The 16,355-nt window shown below is 35.0% G+C and overlaps 1 protein-coding gene across 3 annotated transcripts; it reads left to right on the top strand.

Moving 5' to 3' along the window:
• The first annotated feature begins 1,879 nt into the window (after positions 1-1,879).
• On the top strand, positions 1,880-15,974 carry LOC122596057. Of its 3 annotated transcripts, none has more exons than XM_043768565.1 (11): positions 1,880-2,046; positions 3,366-4,354; positions 4,637-4,681; positions 5,015-6,013; positions 6,388-7,275; positions 9,259-9,405; positions 10,098-10,204; positions 13,964-14,321; positions 14,432-14,560; positions 14,642-14,760; positions 15,357-15,974. In XM_043768565.1, the coding sequence occupies exons 2-11, from the start codon at positions 3,374-3,376 to the stop codon at positions 15,763-15,765; spliced, it is 4,182 nt and encodes a 1,393-aa protein (XP_043624500.1). In that variant the 5' UTR covers positions 1,880-2,046; positions 3,366-3,373; the 3' UTR covers positions 15,766-15,974. The 3 variants fall into 3 exon arrangements, with proteins under 3 accessions (XP_043624500.1, XP_043624501.1, XP_043624499.1); XM_043768564.1 differs by lacking the exon at positions 1,880-2,046 and adding an exon at positions 2,945-3,020; XM_043768566.1 differs by lacking the exons at positions 1,880-2,046; positions 15,357-15,974 and adding an exon at positions 2,937-3,020 and having other exon boundaries at positions 13,964-14,359; positions 14,642-14,730.
• Positions 15,975-16,355: the final 381 nt, after the last annotated feature.

The raw sequence follows: 16,355 nt of genomic DNA, 5'->3' as shown, positions 1-16,355 counted from the left end.
CATATGAACGTGGTACCAAAAGTGAAAAAAACACGAAACTTTAGGTACGAAAACTGCTATTTTCTGAGTCGGAGACTAAAAGTGCAAAAGTTGCCAATTTGAGGTACCAAAAATGAAATTTTCTCTTTTCTTTATATTTCTCTTACTCATGATGGCAGTAGTGTAATTAGCATGATATCTATGCCCAAATAGAAAGATAGAAAACATATACACATACTACTGCTATAAAAAAAATATTCATATACTGATATACAAAAAATTTTACAGAACAGCAAATCTAAAAATAACAACTACGATTTGACCATCGCCGGATAAAATGGCCGGGAAAAGCAGCAACCATTAACCACCGTCAGCTTCCGTTTACTAACAAACAATAGCAACAATGACATTTCATAATCACCTTTGTAATCACCAACCCAACAACACACCTTCCGTTTGAAGATTTTGTTAGTACAAGAACTAGGAAAATATATAGATACACATATAGCATGTAAAATACTACTCCTATGTAGTTGGTGGCCGGTCTTGTGGGTGAGACTACGAGAGTATGTGGTGTAGGATATGTTTAGATAGTAAAAAGATACTGTAATATGAAGCAGGTAATTTAGGACACGTATAGACATATGTCACTCTACATATTGAAAATGAGGGTATTCAAGATTGAAAGTCTTGCATGGTGTGAAATATTTTATTTTATTATTATTATTATTTTTTTAAGATGCAAATACTTTTTATTAATAATCGACGTAATTTATCTTACATATTATTGACGAATCACTATTAGATAATGGAAATTCTCTTTTTCAAAACATGTACCGAACATTTTGTACAAATATATATTACATATTTTACATAAAATAACTTAAATCCCGTCGCAAGCATATGATAACAATAATCGTTTATGTATATAACTGTAGCTTTTTAGTCATTGTTTTTTCCATATTTTTATTGACTTTTTTTTGGTCATGATTTCACTTAACTTTTACTTTTCATTTGGTTTATGACACATCAAAAACGAAACAATTTTTAGATTGGTTTTTCGATGAAAATATATCTAAGACAAACGTTATATAAAATGTTACTCCGTATTAATGAATCCACACAATGGGAAATTAAATTAGAGACTCTTTATTTTAGGGACTGTTAGGGACTTCTTCTAACTCCTTCTCCGACCACCACCACCATCATCTCTGACCACCACAACCACCACCATGATCATCTCCGACCACCACCATGATCCTTCGGCGACGACGACCATCTCCGGCGAGACTTACACATGTGTAAGTAACTTACACATGTTTTAAGTACAATTTTTTTAAGGTAGATCACCCATCACCAGTCAGCCCATATGAACTATCAGTCTATCACCCTGTATGACCTATCACACTATGACCTATCACCCTCAATGACCTATCACCTCCACCAGCTTTGGTTTATGAACATGCTTAAGGGCGAAGCCCGCTCCGAATCATAATTTTTATTCAACTTACACGTGTTGTACTTACACATGTGTAAGTCTCGCTGGAGATGAATATGGCCGGAGATAATCAGTTGTGATTAGATCTGATGAAAATAGACGGTTTAAATCGAGTCCCTAACAGTCCCTAAAATAAGAAGTCCCTAATTTAACCTACCCCTCCGCACAATACCCCGCAGCGAAGCGGGTCAAATTTCTAGTTACCTATAAACAAAGAAAAATATAATTAATAATCATAATAGAAACAAAAATAAATGTGAGGATCAAGAATTACTCGAAACACGGAAAATAACATGTAACTATAGTTAATAACACATCTACTGAGTATTATTTTATTGGTTTGATTAATCCTATATAATTACATACATGTCATTTTCCTTTATGATGATGAACCATAAAACAAATAAGTAAATTTCCGAAAAATCCAGCTAACAGACCACCAGTTTCCACTACTTCACCACCAATCCCACCTCCACCATCTCCAATCACCGATACATCTCTGCTCTGCCCACCAACGACGCCTAAACACGGATAAAGAAGTAATTATATATAAAGAATCTCAAACTAAAGTGAGTCACAAACTTGTTTAGATCTAATAATAATATTTTTTTCATGTTCTTTCAAATTTCTGTGATGATATCCATATATGTGTATATATATATATATATAGGGTAGAGATCCAGAGAGAAGATTCTTAAGGAGAGAAGGGAGAGAAGGTTCGTTTTTTTAGCTTGTTTAAAATATATGTGACTTTTATTTTGTTTTTCACTTTTCTTATTTTTTTAAATTAATTCATTCCATAAATAAATTTTAAAAAATAAATAAAAATAAAAAATTTCTAACCCGTTTTAGTAAGTTATAGATGTAAGGGTACGTTACGGGCTTCGCCCTTAAGGTTATTAATAAAGGGTAGCTGGTAGGAGTGATAGGTTATAGAGGGTGATAGGTTATAGGGGGTGATCGGTGATGGGGTGATCTACCTAATGGGCTTCGCCCTTAGCTATTATGGCTCCGCCATAAGTCGAAAGGCTTCGCCTATAGCTTACGGGCTATGCCCTTTGAAAAAAATATTTTTTAAAACTTTTTAAAAATTTTTATATGGAATAAGTTAATTAAAGAGAGAATGAAAAATGTGAAAAAAAGAATAAAAGTCAAGAAAACAAGTTAAAAAAAAATAAAAAACGAACCTTCTCTCCTTAAGGTACCTTCTCATTTGATCTCTATCCTATATATATATATTGATGCACGGAGATCTTGACCCTTAGATGATGATTAAATTGATGCACGAAGAATCACGAAGCATGATTTGTATGATGAATGATGATTTTCAGTGGAAAAAAAATATTATTTTATTTGTTTTACTTTAATACTTGTTTTATTTTATATATGAAGTCTTCATGCGTTAGTTTATGTACTATTCTTTCTTCTGTAGGTTTATGTTTCAAATGTTTATTTAAAATTCTTCTTTGAAAGTGAGATGAATGGTTGATTTTGGATGTGAGATGAGATACGGTATAATGCAGTAATAAGGGGATATTTTTGGGTAAGCACGTCTATAATATTTTATCTTTTATTTTTTCCTTTGGGATATATTTGATAATAATCTAACTACTAATAGTCATTGGGGGATAGCCGAGTAATTTTTTTTTACAATATGGTTTTCTCCTCCCACATGCATTAGAGGGACCTTAGCAGCGCTATACCCGTCTAAAGCACACCCTTTAAGGCGTTGTCAGGAGTCGTACCGATGTGGGTGCACCCGTGTGAGAGTGTTAGCCATTTATCGGCTGTTGTAAAAAAAAAAAAAATACTAATCGTCTTCCAATCCCATTTTTTGTGCTCTTTCTAAAATTTCACATCTGTCTATTTATTTATGAATACGTTACAGATCGACTTATGGCTTCCTCGTCTTCCAACGTCGACACATCTTTTAAGTCCCTAATAGAGTATGCTGATGGCGACGCTCTTCATATTTCACTAGAAGAGGTCAAATCAGCCACCAACGACTTTGCTGGTGAAAATCTCCTCACACAAACTTCTTCCTCAAATATTTACAAAGGAAGACTCATGCTAGCATCAGGAGAACCGGTCAATGTTGTTGTACGGACATGTAGGAAACTACACATTTTAGTCAACGAGGTTGTTATGTTAAAAGATCTGAGGCATGAAAATATCGTTTCAATTTTTAAAATATGTGATGAGCGGTACAACGATAATGGAGTGGTGTTATACAAGCACGCGGCTAATAAAAGCCTGGACAAACATCTTAGTAGTATCTCAACGCTCGGTTGGTTGCAAAGACTACATATATGCGTTAAGATAGCACGTGCATTGAGTTACCTTCATTGTGATGCAGAAGAGAATCATAGTTTGATACATGCCAACATTAAGAGCTCCAAAATTTTACTTGATCATGACTGGGAACCCAAGCTACATGGTTTTGGATATGCCGTTAGAGCTAAAAGGAATCAACGCTACCTTACAAATAAACACAATGGCTCATTATTATATATGGATCCAGCATATGAAACCACTGGAGGTTTAACTCATAAGTCAGATGTCTTTTCCTTTGGTGTCGTTCTGTTTGAAGTCCTGTGTGGGAGGGATGCATCATCTGTTCTACCCAGTACTAGAAATCTAAGTCACAATGCTGCATTGTTCTTTACTCGATTGGTCCGAGTCCATTATGAAGATAAGACACTAGATAATATGATCAATCCTGATCTCCGAAAACAAATGAACTTTGAATCATTGAACATCTTTTCGGAGACGGCTTATTTTTGCTTGAAGGAGCAGCGGGTGCAACGTCCGGATATGGAAAAAGTTCTCCTACGACTTGAGCGAGCGTTGGAACTTCAGCACAAACATCAAAGTCCAGTAAGACCATCAAGCCTTAAATTCTTTGTTTTCACCTTTTACTTTCATTATTATATATCCTTATATATACATAAACTAGATTAGTGGCCATACGATCTACAATTCGGTAATTCAATATATGAAATTTTTATTTTTGTTTAAAAAAGTTATTACATTAAGCCAAATTTTTTCATTTTTTATTAACTAAAAACAGCATGAAACAAAATAATGAAGGAAAAAAATAAAAACATTACTAAACAATTAAGTTGGCTCCTCAACAACAGCTTATTCTGAATTTCATAGGAACATTCAGCGGCGGGAGAAGATACGTCATCTATCCACTTGAAGGTAATTAACGACATACTAAATCTATATATCAATGTCAGTTCATTTGTCACCTGTTAGATTTGTTTTGAGCAGATTAGTTGTTCAAAGTATAAAATAAATACGAGTATAAATCAAGGCTAATGATATGTTTACAAACTATTTACAGTATAATCTTACAAACTAACATGGCATGTGAATTAAACCAATTTAATTCAATAAATAATTGAAAAAGATTTCTAAATAGTTTAATAGCATTGGCCGATTTATGAAAAGTATCTACCAAGTAATGAAAAACTAAGTTTCAACATTTATAAAGGACAAGGAAAAGATGCATGACTTTTTCTCCCATTACAGGTGAACACTTTGGATCATCTGAAAATTCAACTAAGCGACATAAAGTCGGCAACACAAAATTTTTCCGACAAATATCGCATTGGATCAGGTGGGTTTGCTACCGTGTACAAAGCAAAACTTGACCATTTTGATGCCAAAAGTTCTTCAACTGTGAATATAGGAGAGACTAAAGTTGACTTGCCCAAAATACGTAGCACTGTTGCTATTAAACGTATCTTCAATAGGGTAGACAGGCAAGGAGAAAAAGGGTTCCTAGCTGAAATCGAATTGCTTAGCAAGTGTAGCCATCCAAATATAGTTTCTCTTATTGGCTTTTGTAATGAAGAACCTGAGATGATTTTGATTTATGAATATGCTTCTAATGGAAGTCTTGAAGATTATCTGGGAAAAAATGATAAGATTACTAATCTTACTTGGGTTGAACGTATAAAAATATGCATTGATGTTGCATATGGTTTAAAATACCTTCACACAGTTACTGAAGACAAAGAATGCATAATACATAGAGATATAAAGAGTGCAAACATTCTACTGAACGATAAGTGGGAGGCAAAGATCGCAGATTTTGGGCTCTCCAAGCTACATCCTACATATAACCAACGTAGCACCCTCGTTAGTGGTAATATTGGTGGTACCCAAGTGTACATAGATCCAGAATATGAGAAAACTGGTAACTTGAAAACTAGTTCAGATATTTATTCTTTCGGAGTAGTTTTGTGTGAAATTATGTGTGGGAATTTGGCATATGATTATATTTACGAAACAATGGGGCTTCCATCAATAGTACGAAAATGCTTTAATGACAAAACTATAGAGGAATTGGTAGATCCACATATAAAGGAATCTAGTGAAAATACTCTTGTGCTCAATGAAGGGCTCAATCTCGATTCACTATATACATTTTCAGAAATAGCAAGTCAATGTGTGGCAGAAGCTCAGGCTCACCGTCCAACCATGGAAGTTATCCTTATAGAGCTTGATAAATGTTTACACCTTCAAGTAAGTATTGTTTTCATTTAGCTTAATTTTCTTTTTATGATGATTTGATCATGTAGAGGGAATAGTTTATTCATCACATAAACAAGCTATATTTATATGAAATAAGTCAGTGAAGCATAAGCATAAAATCGTGATACACTAAGCACAAATTGAAAATTTTATGTATAAAATTCTGTCGATTGATATCTCAGAAAATTTATTTTATAACTTAGTAAAACCTAAAGTATGTATAGTCATAACTACCACTACTTGGAAGTAAGGTAATTATAATATTGAAAGGACTTAGGAGTCAGCCTTGATGAAGTAGATATATACAATCATTTGACTTCATAAATTAAAGCTGATCGAGAGTATGTACGTATTGTGATTCACAGAATAACAGCAAGGACAACCTCCAAATTTCACTTGAAGCCATAAAAGTGGGCACACAAAATTTCAGTGACTGCAATTGCACTGGAAAAGGAAGACTCTGGAGGGTGTATGAAGGAGAAATTTTACTTCTAAATAGTGGGCGTAGGCCCATTCTTGCAAAGAGATTTGATAGCTTGTCGGGTGATGAGGGAAACTCTCAATTTTTGACAGAGCTGAAAATTCTGTTTGAGTATAAGCACGAGAATTTTATTGGTCTGGTAGGATATTGTAATGAGATGGGTGAGAAAATAATTGTTTATGAGCATGTGTCTAACGGAACACTTGATAAGCATTTGGACAATGCTGATCTTACATGGATAAAGCGCCTCAAGATAGGTCTCGATGTTGCAAGGGTATTAGAACATCTTCACACGGGTGGCATGATAAAAGGTACTCCGATGATACATAGAAGCATCAACAGCAGTAGCATTCTACTTGATGGAGATTGGAGGGCTAAACTTTCAAATTTCGAGAAGTTCTCAAATGGTATCGAAGTTGATACATTCATGCGTGTCGATTCATTTGGCTCTTTCATCTACACAGTAGGCCTCGGAAACGAAAGGTCCGACATATATTCGTTAGGTGTTGTTTTATTGGAGATGTTGTGTGGGAGATCAAGTCAACGGTTTATTCATCATTTTGTTCGACCTATTCCTTTTGTTACCTTCGCTACATGGTTGAAAGATAAAGGGGAATTCAAGGATTTGATCTTTGAGGGTATAAAGGAACAAACTATTCCAGAATTGTTGGATATATATTCTGAGATCACCTTTCGATGCCTTGATGAAGAAAACCACCAGCAAAATGCTAGTGAGGTGGTTGAATTACTTACCTGGGCCCTAGCATTTCAAGTAAGTAATTTCCTTTCACTATTCAAAATCGAGTCCACGACTGAAGATGAATATGATATATATATATATATATATATATATAATTTTAGGGGTGGATTATTTTAGGACCACCACTTATTTTAGGACAAATTAGGACCACATCATAATCATCATCACTAACCACCACCACCACCATGATCATCTCCGACCAAAAACATGGTCCTCCGGCTCCGGCGACCACCGCCACCGCTGAAAAATCATGTTTCAGTTAACTTACTCATGTGTAAGTGTAAGTCAACTTAAAAATGATTTTCCGGTGGTCCCCGTCATCGGAAAATCATGGTGGTGGTCGGAGATGATCATGGTGGTGTGTAAGTTACAAAAAACAGATGTCCTAATTGGTCCTAAAATAAGGAGTGGTCCTAAAATAACTTTCATATATATATATATATATATAGGGGACCCTTATTTTGAGAACCCATTTTTTTGTAAGAACCGTGAGAACTCCTGATATTTATATTGTATCACATGTTTTTTTTGTTCATTCACATATGAAACGTTATAAAAATATATGTTGCAGGAGAAATTTTTTTTCCAAAACCTTACATATAGCTGTTTGTCATATGTGAATAGAAAATGTGAACAAATTCATTCACAAGTTCATAAAAGGCTACTTTGAAGGTTTCATAAAAAAGTTTCTTCTACAACATACCTTTTTATATCATTTCACATGTGAATGAACAAAAAAAATATGTGAACAAATATATTATCTAAGAGTTCTCATGGTTCTTACTTAAAAAATGTTCTCAAAATAAGGAAACTCTCTCTCTCTCTATATATATATATAAGGTAGAGCCGAGAGAGAAGGTACTTAATTAAGGAGAGAAGGTCCGTTTTTTTTTTAGCTTGTTTTTTTGATTTTTTCATTCTTTTTTTAATTAATACAATCCATAAAAAAAAAATTTAAAAATTTTTAAAATAAAAAAATTTCTAACCCGAGTTAGTGAGTTATTCATGTAAGAGTACGGGCTTCGCCCTTAAGGATATTAATAAGGGGTAGCTGGTGGGAGTAATAGGTCATACAGGGTCATAGGAGGTGATCGGTCATGGGTTGATCTACCTAACGGGCTTCGCCCTTAGTCATCATGGCTCCGCCGTAAATTGAAAGGCTTCACCTATAGCTTACGGGCTACGCCCTTTGAAAAAAAAATTATTTTTTAAATTTTTTAGAAATTAGTTAATCAAAGAGAAAATGAAAAAGTGAAAAAAAGTTGAAAAAACAAGCTTAAAAAAACAAAAAAACTAACATTCTCTCACTTCTCTCCTTAAGGTATCTTCTCATTTGATCTCTATCATATATATATATATATATATGAGAAAGATAATTATAGTACAAGCAATCCAAAAAGTATAAAAAGTACAAGGGGATATTTTTTTCCTCCATCCTCCTTCTTCGGCGAGACTGCCGCCGCCAGCCACCACCTCCTTCTCCGGCGAGACAACCACTGCCACCACCATCATCTCCGACCACCCCAACTACGGCGCCGGTAGCAAGGGCTTCGCCCGTATGGTATCAATCCGCCACCATCTCTTGGATCGTCGCCCATGAAATCCATACGATTCCCATATGCATCCCGTGACAAACAGTTTAGAACGGATGAGGGCAACGTCCGTACCATATTCACCCGAAAACGAACCTGATTCTCGCCGGAAAATTCGCCGGCAGGTGGTGGAGGTGGTTGTCTCACCGGAGAAGAAGGAAGAAGGAGGAGGTGTGGCGGTCGCCGGAGAAGAAGTTGGTGGCTGGCGGCGGCAGTCTCGCAGAAAGTAGGAGGAAGAAAATCCAAAGGTGCCTTGTACTTTTGTACTTTTTGGATGGCTTGTACTCTAAATAACTTACCCCTATATATAAAATTTATTTTTACATATATATACTTAATTAGTGAATGAAAATATATAAAAACTTATTCCCACCAAAATTTTACAATTGTTTAAAATATACAGGAAGATAATGAGATATGGTTGCCCAAAATCCCTATGGACTATGAAAAACTACGTGATATGTCAGGTGTACACATTACTTCCCCAACGATGTTCAAGGAGTTCTACGAAATGTTATGTGATGGATTCCTTTTTCAACAAGACAAAGCGGTATGTACGATATATAATACTCGTATACGTTAAAGCAAACATGCAACACATTTCATTATTTGACTATCATATAACTAGTACTAAAGATGATTAGGAGGCAACTCATCAGAATATGCATCTAGCTATATATTTCGTTTGACTAAATTTAATCTTCTCATGTGGCCACATTTAAAAAAATTAGATAAAATCTTCTACTCACGTACCATTTCCTTACTATTCAAAATTTTGCATTATGCATAACTACATGGGTTGTGCGACTTTGCAAAGTTGGGCTCCCCGTCAATGGATTGAATCAAAAAACTAATATATGGATTAGTTCGTTAACATATTCTTGACCCCTTTCAAGTAATAATTCTATAAGAGTGTAGGAAGTATGAACCAAGAAGGTAATTAAACTTGTCTCAATTATGTTAGCTAGATACATATTCGCTCGTGCCTTTAGGCGCGATCGAGCAGGTTAGTTGGTTTTCCCCGGATCTGGTGTTAAGTGAGCTAAGGGCTCCGTGTGTCTAGAATAGCGGCGAATTTGTGCGTATCTTTAGCCATTGGTGCGCCGCATACCGAATAATCGACATCATATTAGTTAGTACTTAAAAACAAATTTGTTTCTAAAATGGATATATAGCGCATAAATCATGCATGTATCTCCATCTAAAGATTTGGTTCGATTAATATTTTTTTTCTTATAACAGTGGTTTTCTTTGGGGATCAACGGAAAAAGACATGTGATGGTATCAGCAAAACAATTTTCATACACCAACCGTCGGCAACGCAAGTGGCAATCAATTTCAAAATCAAGGTTCATTTTTCATTTTCAATTACTTTATCGGTATTTGTTGCATGAGACATGAAGTTATACGAGTATTAGATAAGATAAACTAAGAAAAAAAAAGGTGGTATACGTTTTTAACCTACAGCAGCAACAACACAACTGGACCCAAAACTTACATACGGGGTATGAGGGAGGTGAGATGTAACAAAATTGTCTCTACCCAGAGGTAGAGATTGCTTACAAAAGGACCTTCGGCCAAACAAGTCAAAAGCAAGAGAGTGTAAAAAGTATAATAACTATACCCTTATAACACTAACATTTTACACTAGCATTTACCCTCGTAATTCAATAAATAGATTCATGTACGTGTGTGTGTATGTGGTTTTTGATTAAACTTGGTGGCTTATGGCGGCTTGTGATGGCCTTCGACAATCGCAAAGTAAGAGTACTCGATGATTCTTGATTGATCCGGTTCGTTGTTTGTGCTTTCTAAAATCTATCATGTATTTGAAGAAAATCAACAAACCATAAAGCTAATGGAACCACCCTTATATCTCTTGCTTGATGACGGTGGTTTTTTTCTAGTGTTTAAATTTATAAACATGTTGTACAAGTTATTACCTCAAAACACACACACCTTAACGGACAGGGGACCCGATTAGATGTAGTAAAGTTTAGTGATAAGAACGGGATCGTTCGCAGGGACGCATTGCTTTACCTAATCTAGTAATACGTGTAATTCTAGTCGTTGTGGGGTTGTCACGATTTCTTATTAAACTAATTAAAAACTGAAAAGTAAATAGAAGCCGCAACCGCTTATTCAGCGAGAGGCTTAGTTTGAAAATAGTTTAAAAAAGCAAATAATAGTAATTAAAATACGTGGCATCTCCGATATCATGGTACGACCAAATACTATCCTACCCATTTGCTAGTCTGTTGGAAACTTAATTCTGACTCAGATTCTCATTAGATTCACTTTGCCTAATTAACTAGTGTTGTCGCTAGACTCACACTACCCTATAAACAAATTCTCGTTAGATTAATTGTTTAAGCATTAATGACCTAAAGTTTGTGTTACTAATTCATCTTTAGTTACCCGGCTCTTAAGCCATTGACAAGCATCATGTTCTATTGAAACTAATTACTACGGTTTTGGATCCCTCGGTTACAAGTGAATCACCTTTTACAACTAGTTAAAGACCGACTAGTGTTTTCCATCCTTATTTATTAATTCTAGTGTATGATTATAGACCGAGCATCAGAATTAAATCAATACATGCAGATATAGAACCGATAATAATATGAAGAACAGTAAAACATGGATCTACGATAAACAGTAAAACACACTCCAACAGATCTAACAAATAAAGTAAAACAATAAGCGTCTACATGATCACAATGATCCAAACAAGTATTCAGGCTAGCCTACTAGCCTGACATTATTAAAGGAATAACAAAGTCTAAAAAGATGAAAGACATTGTTTACCAAGTGAAAGCAAAGTAAAAGTATAGATTTAGGTTGAGGATGAAGATCGTAAGCTCTTAGAAGCTCCAAAACCTCCTTAGAATATGCAGAGTCGACCTAGGGTTGAATATCTCTCTTAGGGTTTTGAGGGTCAATTCGACTTAAATAGGAGCTGAGGTCGGTTTCTGGTCTGGGCCGCCCAGCGGCGCTAGATGGGCTCCCAACGACACTGGGCATAGGCCAGCGGCGCTGGCTTGGCTGCCAGCGACGCAACTGCCGCTGCTTCTCGTACTTATTTGTTCGGCTCCCGAATCACCTCAACTTCATAGGCCTTCATCTTGAGTTACTTGATGCCATTTACCCTCTCTCGCATCTTCCGTGAACCTGCGTAAACATACGGCTCATTAAGTACCGATAGTTCCGGAATATTAACTCATTTAAGACATAGAAATGAGGCTTTCGATAGGGGTTTTTATCACAAAATGGACGCTTATCACTTGAGTTGAGTATAGTTAGGCCTTGTAGCCAACCACCAACCAAGAAACCAAGAATCCTTCTCTTCACCCCTTCTTTGTTGTGGATTATTGCCCAGAGTACGAGAAAGTAACCCTTTCTATTCGTTGATTATTATTCTACCAGAACCAACGTTCAAAATAAACAGAAAAGAAACCAAATTAAGACATATAGTCAACTTCGAACTCTCACTCTCCTTCAGTCGATTCAGATACTACCGAATCGTATCTCTTGGAGAGAGGCGTAGAAGCTCTCCCTTTGACTCAGGGGGCCTTCCACCACTTCGACTTATGTGGACGCGATTCTTTCATCGTGAAAAAAGTAATTAAAGATAGAGTTAATTACAATTTTCGTCCCTGTCGTCGATCCCTACTTGCAGGTTTCATCCCTAACTTTCATTAATTACAGTTTTGGTCCAAAAAATTTTGTTCCGTTTACACTTTTAGCCCAAACTACTAATGGACGTTAAAGTACCCATCATGTGCTATATTTTCTTGTGGACCAAAAGGGAATTAACTCCGAATTTTTTAATTCAATAAAAGCACTAATAATACATACATACATCATCTATATATGTATCATCTTCATTAGCAAACATAATCAGATTTTTAGATTCCAAATCTATTTTTTTAAAAAAAAAAAAAACATGTTAATTGTTGTAAAATTTTGACCAACCGTCGTACCACATATATAGCAATAGACATGATATAATACTGGATATACAAAATTTCTTAACATCCATCCTCTGATCTATACATAGCCATAAAATGAAATTATAGTACCTTCAGGCACCCTCACCCTCTGTTACTGATTATGCATTCTCAGATCTGTACCTTCCGGCCTTACCACATGAAAACTTGTTTTTCCGATATAATGATTTTTATTGTATTTATAATATTTATATGGATAAAAATATATGTATATGAAGTTTTTATGTTTTTCTTTTGTTGTTGTTGATGAAGAAAAAGTAAACTTATATGGGAAGTGAGTGTTTTCATGTGAAGTTGAAATTTGGAGAGCGAGTAATTTGACCATGTATTGAAATACTGTCATAAATTTATGTGTTGTATTGTGATTTCTGATGAAAATCTGGAAAAAGTATTATTGATGATTTGTTGGTAACGAGGAAAATTTGGAAATAGATTAGTAGAAAACTAGCAAAATTAATTAGATTTGGACTAATAATTAGACTAATAATATGTTTACAATCTTCACTACTTCATTAGCAAATTTCATACCCTTTGATCTTGGAAAACACCATCAAAGACAGACCCAATCCATTTGCACGCTTAAGTCCCCTTTATTGTTTCCTGTAAAATACTGAGTTATCCATCGGCACAAGCCTCTACATCAACACTTCTTTTCCTGAACCGCATAAACACCATTACTTGTTTACTTTGTTTGTTCAAAGCAAGTTGACTTTAACAACATTGAGGCTCTTTCTATCCAACTCTTCCTTCAACATTCAGCTCACGATCATTCACTAGTAGTTTCACCTCAAGCTGAATACGTTTGATCCCCTGTATACTCTGCAAGTTGGATACCTTAATCGTGAAAAGTAAGAGTTATATATATGTTTATTATACTTTCATGCACTACTTTTTCTCCCCTTGATCTCAAACAAGAGTGTGATACATGTTTTGTGTAAACATAAGAATATAGGTTTTTGATAAAATATAGTCGAGTTCTAGTGTGAAGTGGTCGTAAATTAATGTATATATGAAGTGTAGTAAGCGATTTTGCGTTTCCACATGTATCTCACCTATGATGCACCTTTAATGCAACTACCATTTTTGTACCGTCCGCAGGTTTAAGGTAGCAGCGAAAATGCTAGATATATCGAATCTGAAGGTCCGAATCAAGATAAAACCTCAACTTTTATTTCCAGGCGTTAACTATGGGGTCCATCTAGTCTTTAAGTTTCGTGAACCAGGAAAATGTCTAGCTGAACGCATGTATGTGAACCTAAAGTACAAGAGGGGGAATGATAATTTACATTCAGATTTCGCCACATGGAGAGAAGACGGGTGGATGATGATTGAATTGGGCCAAATCTTGAATTACGAGGAAGATACTGTATTTGAAGTTTTACTGGAGAGCTTTTCGCGAAGCTACTGTGGAAGTAGCGTCTATATTGAAGGCATAGAGTTTCGGACCATTGACAATGCAAGTTCTATATATTTTGTTTTACATTTTGGAACATGGTAAATGAACCTGCAGGTACAAGTTCATGTCCTACATTATATGTTTATGACAAGAAAACTAAATATATTCAGGAATATGAACAAGATGGGACTGAAGAGATCGATGAGAAATATGAAGAAATCAAGAATCCGACGGAAGTACAACACTCTCTAGTTGATTCTCAGGAAAACTTGATCAAGAGCCAAGGAAATGCTAACGAGGTTAAAAAAAAATATCCTTCTATATCTTATATACAATGTATATAGAGAGAATAATTAGCTTACTCAGATTTTGGTGAACAGGAGTTATTGCTAAAAGAAGTACAAAATGAAAAGATATGTTTTATGCTTTCGGAAATGGAAGCTCCATACAAGTCTTCGAAAGCAAAGCCTTTTCATTTAAAATATTCAGCCCAGTCGAGGTTTGCTTTTTTAACACAAATATCCATCCACATTTCCCATTTATATTCATATTTATATTTAGACTGAATATTATTTGTCGTAAACAATCTTTCTTGATAGATTTTCTACCAGCTTAATGTCTCAAAATTTAATTAATTATGCATGAATGATCACACTATGCCCAACTTCAAAAATATTCATTGTAGCTATATAACGTTTTTTTTCCGTATAATAAAATCTCTTGAATATGAATATGCTACCACAAATTAACATTCGTGTATAGGGTGTTACACACAATGTAACTTTGTGCACAGTTTTTTGCATTCTGAGACACTATCCTAAGAAAAAGCATTAACAAAAATCAATTGAAAACTGGCTAACTATCTAGCCGGTAAGACGATAACTAACGATTTGGACAAAGAAAAACAAGTGATTTACATAAATGTACAAAGTTGAAGTACACTACACACTATGATCATCGTGCATGGTTGATTACGTTATTTGGTACTAAGAATCACAAAAGTTTCATCAGTTGGTTGATGTGGTATTCAAGATCTTGATATCTTGTTAATGTTACGGTCTTTAGGAATTATGCACTCACATATTGTTCATGCAGATTTGAAGGGGAAATTGAGCTTTCAAAGCAACAAGTATTTGCTATTAAAGGCAATATTGAAAGTCAAATGCTGTCACCAGATACAAATTATATGTGTTACCTTGTATTTAAGCTTTCGGATACATGTCATGGGTTGCATTGTCCTGTGAAAGTAAGAAATGTTTTAGATCGGAAAAACAAAGAGCTTGGACTTATTTGTTTTAGAGCTCCAACTACATGGAATTTATGTGATATTGATGGGGATCCTGAAGAAAGGGATGACGGATGGATGGAGGTTCTTGTGGCGATAATAAACTTACCTGCTTCCGAGCTCGAAAAGAATCATAATCCTCTGTATATAAAATTCATAACTTATGAAGGAACTATGTATGGCCTTATAGTAAGCGGCCTTGAAATTCGATTAGTGTAAAAGCATGTGAGTGTATTCCACATCTTAATAGTTGCAACCGAGTTACCTTGAGAATGAGGTCACGAGTTTGTACCATGGTGTTATGTGATTTACCTTCTCTTATGCTGGTTATGAAACCGGTTAGTGAGGGGCTTAAATGACCCCTACGAGGAAAAACAAAAAAATATGTAAGAGTTCACCACAAAAACCGTTAATAACTGTTTACCATATTTCCCTATACACAAGAGTTTTACATAACTTGATGGATTCACATTATCATCACGTTTAAGCCACTTATCATATACGAGTATCATAGATTTACATATTAATTAAATTATTTTTTTATTATTTCTTTTCTATAAGAAGATATAGCAAGTAGTTTACTTGATTTATAGATAAAAAAAAAAAACTCAAGCTAAAAATAACATAAACATGTACTAAAATAATAAATCATACGCTCAAAAAAGCGCTCAGATGGCATGTCACATGGGTATTGTACAAATGATTCTGCATTGGTTTGGATTCTTTATTTTAAGATTTAAGAGCTTACCACCGGCAGCTCTTAAACATGACCTAAATCAGCTTATTAATTAGTAAATGGACAGAAATTG

This window comes from Erigeron canadensis, chromosome 4 (genome assembly GCF_010389155.1).
Source record: "Erigeron canadensis isolate Cc75 chromosome 4, C_canadensis_v1, whole genome shotgun sequence".
NCBI classification, from domain to species: Eukaryota; Viridiplantae; Streptophyta; class Magnoliopsida; order Asterales; family Asteraceae; genus Erigeron; species Erigeron canadensis.
This window is presented reverse-complemented; position numbering and strand designations above follow the sequence as displayed.

Bases quoted from the DNA above. Each gene is read 5' to 3' on its own strand.
- LOC122596057 (XM_043768565.1), top strand. From the start codon at position 3,374: ATGGCTTCCTCGTCTTCCAACGTCGACACATCTTTTAAGTCCCTAATA. The intron at 6,014-6,387 runs GTAAGTATTGTT...TGTGATTCACAG, and splicing joins ATAAATGTTTACACCTTCAA to AATAACAGCAAGGACAACCT. The intron at 10,205-13,963 runs GTTCATTTTTCA...TACCGTCCGCAG, and splicing joins CAATCAATTTCAAAATCAAG to GTTTAAGGTAGCAGCGAAAA.